Consider the following 11,365-nt stretch of genomic DNA (forward strand, 5'->3'; position numbering starts at 1 on the left):
GCAAGTTTGTTAAGTTTTATAGCCATGATAATATATAGAAGATATCAATACAAACAGCATTTAAAAGAAGAGTACTCACTGATTGATCTTGAGCAAATAAACCAGTTGAGAGCTAAACATTGTTCATCATACCATTGTCCGGATGGTTTCATTTCTGCACAATCCTCTCCTAATCCATCATAGTTATCAGGCTGACCGGGTGCCCAATTTCTAAAAGGAATAAGAGTTGAGTCTATAACGACAACAACTATTACGTGTATGATGATGCTGATATAAATATGACGAAAACAATGATGATGATGATTACGATTATGGTGATGATGATGATGATAATAATGCTGCTGAAAATGATAATGATCATGATGATAATGATGATGACGATGATTATGATGATAATGAATACTGTGCGTTCTTTTTTTTCAGTTTTGTTATTCATTATTGAAAAAATTCCCCTATTAAAATCAAATTTAATGAATTGGTTCATATCATATTACACTGACGTATATGGGTACAGGGAGGGATGTGGAATGTTGGTCAGTAGTAAAGCGTCATGGGTTTGATCCCCGATCGAGAAATACCAAAGACTTTGAAAATATGACCTTCTATTTTCTTGTCAGGTGCTCGACAAAACAGTTCATAAGAGGTGAAATGGCTAGTACCATAGGTAATTTTTTATTATTATTATTTCATATAAAAAGAAACAGGTTTGAAAATGTTCATTAGCATTTTAAACAAAATTTCTTAAATATAGGAGCATTTAGCCGTTTTATCTTGCTTTATTATAATTAGGCAAATGTCTTCCTTTTCTTTGAGGATCAAAAATATAACAATTCATTTATTATCATATCCACGAGATAATCATCAATTAAGCCTATTTAAAGGACAAGTATATATACTTGCTATAATGAAAAGTTAATTTGGATTAAAAACATCCATATGCATTTAACACAGAAAAAATCATTAAAATCGGATGTCAAATAAGTAAGCAATGGCATTTTAAAGTTTAACTTAATCTCATGGAGCAGTTATTTGCACATCCTGCATGTCCTGGTCGGTATGCAAAATAATGAGGGGATTGATGATGTCACCCACTCACTATTTCATTTGTATATCATTATGAAATATGAGATATTCTAATTTTCTCCTCATTATCTTGTGAATCAAGTTTTATTCTTCTCTGAGCACGTGGAATTAGCATTGTTTTAACATTATGGTTCATTGTGCCTTAATATCAAATGTGTAAATATTGAAATATTGTATAATTCTAACAATAAAAAACAAATAAATAGTGAGTGACGGACATCATCGATTATCTCATTTGCATGTGACCGCTTAGATGTGCATATAACTGTTTTGTGAAAACTAAGCGAAACGTTAAAAATGTCATAACTTTCTTTTTTACATCCGATTTTAATAATTTTTTCAGCATTAGCTTGTTTCATTTTTTTCTATTGATTCGAATCAACTTTTTTTCTGGGTTGTACTTGATCTCTAAGTGTTCGCTTCGCTTATTGCATTTTTTCGCACGAATACACTGTCACAAATTGGTAATTTCAAGAGCAATGTTATACTTACGCCATCGATGTATCTAAAGGAGTACCATCAACCCATTCGAAGCTACTGTCAGTTTGAATATCATGTAAACCAATCCAGAAAACTTCAGGATAGATTGATATCTGCTGCGTCAACCAAGTCTGTTAAAAAAATTAAAAATGTGCGAGGTATTTCATTCCTTTAACCATTAAAGATCCCTTGACATGCAAATGCATTATATCTTCTGTTAATTTGTATGACTCTTTACTTCACAAAATCATTACCAGTTTGGGTTTAAATGTGCATCATATCATTTCAATATTTTTATTTCATTTTTCTTTCATATTTCTGCAGTATGATAAGCCCCGCCCCCTTAATATCCACTAGATCACTTGTATGTTCCCTCTTGTGATGTCACAGGAGACTGAAATAAGCATAGCAATACGCAATGCTATGTATTTTGCAATGCATAACTAACTTACATGCCATTGCTAACAATGGCATCACGAGTCTTTATACAATACCTTATCCAGTGTTTCCACTCTTCCCGAAATTCGAGAAATTATAGGAAATTTTGACTTTTTCCAGGAAAGGTTCGGAAAATGAAAAAATTCCAGGAAATTTCGGGAAATCCGAAAATTACAATTAAACAACAATTAAACGTAGCAACTATTAATATTCAGGTTATATTTACATAAATTTTTACCTCCATACTTAGCTCAAAATTTTCCGCTCGCGCTCCGCGCTCGCATTTTGTAATTTTTTTCCTATTTTTAAAGAGGGCGTGAACAAAAAAATAATGCTAAATTTCTTGACTTTGGCCAACTGGACAAAATTTAGGCTCGCTGTATTATTGCCCGATTTTGTTTAAAATCAAACTTTAAAATTCCAGGAAATATCTATGAATTTCAGGAAATTTGGGATTCAGTTTCGGGAAATTTATTTTGGAGCTTTGGAAACTTTGACCACATCACAACCATTCAAACTGTCATAGTTCTTGCTTTGTCAAAAATGTTTTTGGAAAAAAAGGTTGTTAAGTGGCATTGCATAAATATCTTCCATCTCGCCCAAACTACCAATCAAAAGCCAATAACCTCATTGCTGCTTATAATAGCCTCAACCACAAAACCTTTGAATTTCGAATTGAATCAAGTACAGTACTCTAGAACAGAAATGTGGATATTCATAGCATAAATAAACTCATTTCAGATTTTCTTATGGAAAATATCCTTCTAAAGATACAAGCCTAAAACAATATGGTCCGGTGAACCTTAAACCCTGGTTGAGATAAAATTATGGGAAGCTATATGCATTAAACATATTTTATTTATACCTCATGCTCCATTGGGATTTTTCCGATGCTTTAATAGTGAAGAAAACTATTGCATCTAATATATCAAAATAGTTTGTAATGCTTTGAGTCATATATGACGTTAAATAGATAATTATGGAGATCCACATCACATATGGCTCCCCATAACTAAATCACAAGTAAAGACCATGGTTTGAATCAAATATTTAATGGTTTGCTTACATTCATATCTCTCGATGTTATGACGGCAAGTTCAGCTTGATTATTTTGGCAGTAATCCCTGGCCAGCTGGAATGGACGGAGTGTGGATACCAGTAAAAAACATGTGTCTTGATATTTCAGCCATCCACTACCACAGTCTTGAGATAATGCTTGAAAATAAAAAAAAATGAAGGTAATACTATTGTTATCCTTGAACCTGAAATACCATTATAAATCCAGCTTTCTGTTTTAATCCATTTTATATTTTCACTGATTTACATTTTACCATAAAATGTCGGAATTACATATACAGTTAAAAGTAGATGGAGACCTCCCATTAGACAAAGGTGTATGACGTTAAAATGTCCATTTCATCCATCCATCCATCCATTCCTTGTTTTTATTTGGCAATAAGTCATGATTGACTATTTTTGCCACCCACTGTATGAAAAGTAGGGTAACAATTTTATTTAGTATTATTATTTTTATTATCATTTTTTCATCCCAACAGTAAGGTTATTCTCATTTAAATAAAACAAAAGAAAATCAAACTGGAATAACACCGAAATGTCCATCGAAATATGAAAGCTATAGTTTTGCTCAATTTCAGGATACATTTACATCCTGGTTGGAATGGAAATGAGGAAACCGATAACATCACCCATTCATATGAATATATTTTTCTTTAATTTTATTTATATGGAATAAGAGACATTAATGTGATTATGTGTAATTGCCAGTGCTGTAACACCACTGTGATTTGATGAAGAGTAACATTATTTTGATAATAAAGATTTTTGTTACTTTTCTCTATTCACTCAAATCAGGTTATTGTCAGGATGGGATTAACATTAAGTTTGCAACAAGGACGATTTCTTATCCTCATGTTCAGCGATTAAATTTTATCAATTTCATAAATCAGAGGACTAAAAGAAACTATTATGTCAAAAGCATAAACGAAGAAGCGACAATATCCATAATCAATTTCCATGGTTTATTCAAATTTCAGTTCCATTTATCGCAATTTGGGAGGGGAGAGTGGGCGCCCTTAAAAAGTATATAAAACTGAAGAAGCCTACCCTGCTGCATAAAATATGTACAGCTAAAGAAATGAATGATTTGATTAATTAATCAATCAATCTATCAATCTATTTCTAAATAAATAAAATAATAAGAAATATATTTTTTTTTAATAGATGTACAAAATTTAAACTAAAATACAAAAATTAATTAATAATTAGCTAATGATTATAGAATAAATAAATGAATAAATAACTAATTAAATAAATAACTAAATAAATACATAAATAAATAATCAATTAATCAAAATATACAAATAGGTAAATAATGAATAGATTTTGTGTTGACCTTAAGTTTAATTTATGTTAACTTAATCTTCGTTCATTGTTACTTCACAACGAAGACTGTGTATAACAAATTTGATTTAAATGTATTAGTTCAGGTTTTTATCAATTATCTCCAAGTACGAGACTATCGTGTGGATTGTCATTATCTCTCAAGATATGCAGATCTAGCAGTTGTCCTCCATATCCGCCCCCAAAATAAGAACTTGTCAAAACAACTGTTGGTTTTAGTAACATGTTGTTTAATTATTTTGTTTACTTTCGGATAAGATAACCTTGGAAAATCTTTGAAAAGGGGTCCATTCTTAACTAGAACATTGCTTCTTATTAACCATGTTAACTGTGATCTGTAATACAATTCAATACAATTGAACAAGAGTACTCTCCATCATTTAAAAATTATATATATCCTGTTGGTTATAATTATTATATCCTAATCTACCGTTGTTTTTCGATTCTCTAAGACAAGCATAGCTATGAGCAGAGGCGGGTCCATCGGGGACAGGGGTAACCTCCCTCTATGATTTTGGAGTAGTGAAGAAAAAGAAAAGAAAATTAAAATAAAGGAAAAGGGAGGGTATGGGAGATAGGTGAGTATCGAATTGAGACATCTGTGTTACGTAATCATTTTAACGGAGGTAAAATGACGTCACTACTAGGTTATCTTTCCCCCCACATACCATCCTCCACTATCAAAATATCTTCATGATGCCTCTGTCTTTTCCTACTCCAACAACCATGACAACAAACCATTACCAATACCTTGGTGTTATTGACTTTTGACTATCATATTGATCAATGTATTAATATTGTATATATATATATATATATATATATATTGATCAATACCTTGGTATTGGCATTTTGAACTTTGCAGGAGAAAAATTTTCAACTCCCCTCTCTCTCCCCCCCCCCCTCTCTCTCTCTCTCTCTCTCTCTCTCTCTCTCTCCCTCTCTCTCTCTCTCTCTATATATATATATATATTCAAGAGAGAGGGGAAGTTGAAAATTTTACTCCTGCAAAGTTCACAGACTGGTAGCAAATGTAGCTTACATAATCAGTCCGTGACTGAAATAAACCCCAGTTTAGATTAAGAAAAAAAAAGTGAGCAAGTATTTGAAAGATTAAGAAAACAAACAATATATATGATTGTTTTCTTCTTCTTCTTTTTTTGGTCTCATTTTACCTTGGAGTGCTAGATACGTAATTGTAATTTGCGCTATATAAAAGGTGATTGTATTATTATCATTGAGAAAAGAACGAAAATGTAAATAAAAATCATCCGTAGTTTTCCCATATAAATATTATTATGTTGCGCAACTCGAGTTTTTTGTGATCATGGTAATTAAAACGTTGACATTTGTTAAAAGACTTCTGTAACAGGGCCAAATTGAAGCATGGCTCTTAACAAAATATATATTTAATACAAGTTTAATCATAATATTCATTAATCCTTATTTTTTTACCGTGGAACATTGTCCGTACAAAAGTAGTTACAAACTTACCCAGTCCAGCAAAACTGATAAGCAGCAATATCCTTAGTATCATCTTGATTGAAAATATATACAACAAAGTACTGAAGAAAAAACTCGATCTGACTCAAGTCTTTCTCCCTGTAATAAAACGCGGTAGAAAGTTGTTCTTTTCTGCCAATCCGATATTTTTTCAAATAATCGGAATCTGCAGAGAGATGACTATAGCTAGGTGACGCTAAAGAGGAATACTGAATTGTTTTTCAGATTTATTACATCAGCTGCTTAATGATCAAGGGGCGTTGCCTCGATACACTCGGAATATCACTAATCCCATTATTTACATTGATCAAGATTGACCATGCTATCATCCCTTGCGATGCCCTAAAAATACACAAAACAGATAGCATCCTCGAACAGATTTGGCAAGACAGTCGAGCTTCCCATGTGTTTTTGCCTCCTTGTTCACATGCAGATATTAAAAATCATTAAAAGAAAATCCTTATCAAGGGGGGAACTGTATGATATTTTGGGGCCTTGGAGCGCGGCCGACATTCATCGCCATATTATCTTGTCTCGCAGTTGGCCTCAAGCCCTCATTTTATGGAATACAGTAGTTTAAACAAAGGAGAATGAAACCCTTGAAACCAGCTGAATCCATATCAAAGAGAAAAATCAAAGAAACATATCGTTGAAAATTTGAGGAAGATTGAATGAATAATAAGAAAGTTATGAGCATTTGAATATTGAGATCACTAATGCCATGTAGATCCTCCTATTGGCAATGCGACCAAGATCTGTGATGTCACACACGTACAACTCCCTCATTACTTTAGTACTTATTTCACTTATATTCTCACTTTTATAGAGTCTATCACAAGGTGAGGTGTTCTCTTTATGAGAGGACAAGTATAGAGGTTTCACAACATTATATCATTGATTAATCATTTTGTCATATGATTAGAATGAGCAAAAAGAGATGTTTTGGGGTATATTTTCAGTGTCCAAAAGGGGAGAGTTGTTCATCTGTGACACCATAGATCTTGGTCGCATTGCCAATGGGAGGATCTCCATAGCATTAGTGATCTCGACATTCAAATGCTCATAACTCTTCTATTCCTAGTCCTATTTTACTCAAACTTTTGTTGATCTTATTCTTTGATTTTTCTGCTTTCACAAAAGCTAACTTGCTCCAAGAGTTTCATTCTCCTTTAAACAAAATAACTAGAAACGATGTGGTTCCCTGGTCTGACCATCTCTTCCATTCCTGATTTCCATTCATTTTTTTACGCTTTCGATAAAAAAAATGATAATTCCTTTTGAATTTCTCCAACAACATGTTCAAAATAATCAAGAATATTTTACATGTTAGATTTTCATGTTGTTACTTTCCAATTTTCCTGCTATATATTTCATTTCATTGATTTATAGACCTTTTTTTTCTTCACCTCAAAACTATAATTTGTGGTAAAAATTTCTGAAAATAGACGAGTTACATATTATGCTACGCAATACACGTTGATAGTGGACGGTGGTACTGGCATATACCGTTATCTTTGTTTCAAATACTGATCAACTTACCAACAAAACACAAATAAAAAGATATCAAGATCGAAACTGTGGTGTTCACTGATTAAAATAATTCTTTTAGCAAATACCTGTACTTTGCAGATCGACACTGTTGTATGCAATATTTAAAGAATTAGTTCTTAATAATGCACAATATAATCCCCTTCAATTATCTATGTTAATATCATTTTGATGCATAATAGACAAAAGTGGTTTTGCCTATTATGCATCAGAACTAATTATCACGGGAAAGTTGGAAACCGCATTATACAAGCATGATAGGTTTTGCTTATCAGTCGATCCCTACACTTGCTCCCCCTTATGGTTCTATTAAATTAACTCTGAATTAATTTAAAGTATTTACAGTTTTCATTTGCTTTGTATTTGATTTCACCTCTCTCTTTCTCTGTCTTATATATCCACTTCTTACTCACAGGGTAGTTCATTTTATAATTTGCTAATTTCCCAGTTCCTTTCATTTTCTTTAATATTTTAATACTTTAATATTTCAGTTTGATTCATTATTATCATTTAAGTAAAATATTTGTTTATTTATGTTACCAATGTTACCAAGCATTGTTATCTTTGACTTAGATTTTGACTTTTCTTTCATGTATGATATGATGATTTATGTTGTTCTTAGTGTTTTCATCAGGTCATTGATGAAAAACAGTTTATGCTTATCTTTTGTACCTGAATAAATATGTTGTAATAGGAAAAAAACTTTTCTTCATGACACACTGATGCACATTATAAAACAAACACCAAAATATAAGTCTAAAATTTTAATGGTTACTTCTATTACAAGTTAGGAAAGCCACAGTTAAACGTTAAAAAAGTGCCTTGAGAACAACCTGGGAGTAGGTTTTATATATCTCTATGGTTTTATTATACTGCAATCGAGCCATGTCCGTTTCCAAGGTTTTCTCGCCCACCGTTTTGTCTCTCTTGCATGATCTCGTATTTGACGATATCCAGGTTTGACACAGTGAGAATATGATGACCTTTCTTCCTTGTCAATTGGCTGTAAAGAGTTAAAGAAATAATAACTTAACGAAGTGCGAAAACTATCACAATCAATAAAGACATTAGATTCGATATTATTGCCAACATGGAGGGATAGTTTTTCGTAATCAAATTGTAACGGTAAATGACTTTGCCTACTTAATTCTACTCTTATTCCATCCCCAAATGTATACCCCTCTTGATATATAGCAAGATAATATATTTTGGTTTGTTCGGCTGAAAAATCGGGGTAGAGAAAGGATGTCGAAAACAATAGGGAGAGAGATTATCATCTTCCGCGCGAAGCGCGCAAGCCACAATAGGTTTTTAGAAGTTAGGGAGAGGATGCCTTTCTTCCCTCCCCTCCATTCCCTTTTAATTTCCATTCTTTATTGTTTTCTTTTTCTTCTTCTTTTTGGGGAGTTTTTGGAGGCGACCACACCCCTGCTGCGCCCGTATGACCGTACTTATCCACCCCCATAAGCCTAACACTCTATATCAGATAGTAGGCCCTATACAAATAATGCTCGTAAGCGCGTGCATGCAGGGCCAAATAATGAACGATGTGCGAGAAGAGCCAATGGATATACCGCACCGAGGTCCGCAGGACCGAGTGCGGTATATCCATTTTGCGAGTCGAGCATGCACAGAGTTCATTATTTAGGTCCTCTATGCACAATAATGCGTGGATTGTTTGTTTTATACAACCCCCTCCCCCCATGTTACTGAGTTGCCCCGAATGCTGTATTTGATCTAAATTCTAGATAATTCTATTTCCAGACCTTGCACTATCCTGCACTCTGACGTCAGAGTGCAGGATAGTACTTTTGGTATGACGTCAGAGTGCAGGATAGTGCATTTTGGATGCAATAGTGCAATTCGCTGAATATCATGTGATCCGATTTGGACCAATCAGATTACAGTACATTCTTGGGAGTTGTAATATAGGATAGAGGTCCGATGTCCACTTTGGCAGAAAAATAGGCTCTACGTTATCTTTTGCTCCAGATTTTCTCAAAAGTCAAGCATTAAATAGAAAAAAATAGATGTGATTATAAATTATGTGCTTTGTAATGATTGTCTGATATTTTTTGTTCAATCGATTAATGAAATAAGGACTACAAGTTTCTGGAATATCCATCATTTGTCCATATAAGTACAAACGGATATATACGGACCTGACTGAAAGGTTATCCAATGGACAAGCCGTGTCACCTCCTGTTACTACACCTGATGAACGGGTGTTGCTAGTTCTGCTGTTTATTAGATCAATTGAATTTGAATCAGGCATCCTTGGATTACCAATTTGATGTTTCCTTTTGTAAAAGAATAAGGAAATAGGCATATTTGCTTAATTATATAGATAATAGCAAAATATGCATATAGGCGATACAACAGTCATGACAGTAGGTGCATGCTATCCCCCCCCCCCGGGGGGGGGCTATTATGTTTGTTTGTTTTCGTTTTTCTCTCTTATTTTTTAAATATATTTTTTCCTTTACACAACGGAGCCCACAGTTTGATTTTTTTTAATGGATATTCTATAATTCGAAATAAACGATTCGGAAAACTGATTTTACTCCATAATGCCATGGTATCGACGTCAAAGTAAAAATCACCTTAAGTTGAAATATCAGAATCATATGCTCGACAGTAGGGGTGGGAGTGTAGAACTATAGCTTATAGAGAACGTATTGAAAAATTATAAGGACAAATTAAGGTAAAATTAAGTGTTAACCGTTAACGTTAACTATACACTGCCTTCAAAGAGACATAGACTACTTACACCAATTACTTATTGTATTAGAAGAGTCTCTAGTCTCTTAATTTCTTGTGCAAATTTTGCGCTTAAAAGTTCCAACGTTTAATCGATTATATATGGTTGTATTCTGTTTGTTAGTTATTACAGGATGCCGTAGTCACAAACTCCCTAGCAGCAGCGATTGCGCATAATGATTACGTCACAGTGCTTTCTTTTCTCATTTAACGGTGAAGTCCCTTCAATTCATGAGACACTGATATATTTTTTTTGTAGTTGATGTTATTGTTGTCATACACTATCACTGCGGGTCATTATAAATGGTTCGATTTTTATTCAGTTACTTTATCAATCTTCTATCTTTGTAATATGATTTAGGCCCCCTACCATTTAGGGCCGATAAAGAGCTAGTCCCTCTTCTTTGTTTGATGATATCAACTTCCGGGTCGTGTTTTTTTAGGGGAATTGTTTTAAATGTTAGCTCAATCTATTTTATCTTAACCCTGTTAATGCGTATTGATATTTTCAGTATACTTGAATTACTGTTGATCTACATCCTACTAAACAGGCAAATGGCGATGAAATGACAAATATGATTTGGTTGTTCATTTTTACCCTGTCCAAAAAGTGAAGAATACGTATTCTGTGTTGAATCAAATTCAAGAGAGTTGACAAGTATACGTTTCACTATCAGCGCTGCAATATCGTAGATGTGTCATTAAAAAAAAAAAAACACAATCCGGCGACCCATGCTGATGTCCCGGAGGGGGGGGGGGCACTCAGTATGCATAGTGGGTATGTGCCGCGGAGGGGACCCCCGTTTTTACACTCATATTTCCGTTCCAATTAAGGCATAGCATTTTTGTCTTATTGAGAAAAGGAACAAAGAAAGCCGCTCCAAAGCATAGCATTTTCATCTTATCGAGAAAAGAGAGTTAAGAAATCCGCTCCAAAGCTTTGCATATTTTCCGTTACGCCGTTCCGGTCGCAATTTTGGTGAAAAGCGGCCGCAGAGCGCTGTCCGACCATCGCAGTCGTCGGGCTAGCTGCATGCACGTTCCATAGAGATGCATACGCACTCACACGCAGGCGACCCGTTCCAAGGACCCCCGTTTTCACAAACATTTGTAGTTCCGAAGCCCGTTCCGA

General features: G+C 33.9%; 1 protein-coding gene across 1 annotated transcript in view; it reads right to left on the reverse strand.

The window, feature by feature from the left end:
- Positions 1-6,212, reverse strand: part of LOC129256830 (macrophage mannose receptor 1-like) — a 30,783-nt gene extending 24,571 nt beyond the window's left edge. The window contains exons 1-4 of the mRNA XM_054895022.2: positions 5,917-6,212; positions 3,068-3,216; positions 1,576-1,694; positions 80-210 (exon numbers count right to left, since the gene is read on the reverse strand). Of these exons, the coding sequence (XP_054750997.2) occupies positions 80-210; positions 1,576-1,694; positions 3,068-3,216; positions 5,917-5,959 (442 nt within the window). The 5' untranslated portion in view covers positions 5,960-6,212. The remainder of the gene's footprint in view (positions 1-79; positions 211-1,575; positions 1,695-3,067; positions 3,217-5,916) is intronic.
- Positions 6,213-11,365: the final 5,153 nt, after the last annotated feature.

Source organism: Lytechinus pictus, chromosome 3 (genome assembly GCF_037042905.1).
Source record: "Lytechinus pictus isolate F3 Inbred chromosome 3, Lp3.0, whole genome shotgun sequence".
NCBI classification, from domain to species: Eukaryota; Metazoa; Echinodermata; class Echinoidea; order Temnopleuroida; family Toxopneustidae; genus Lytechinus; species Lytechinus pictus.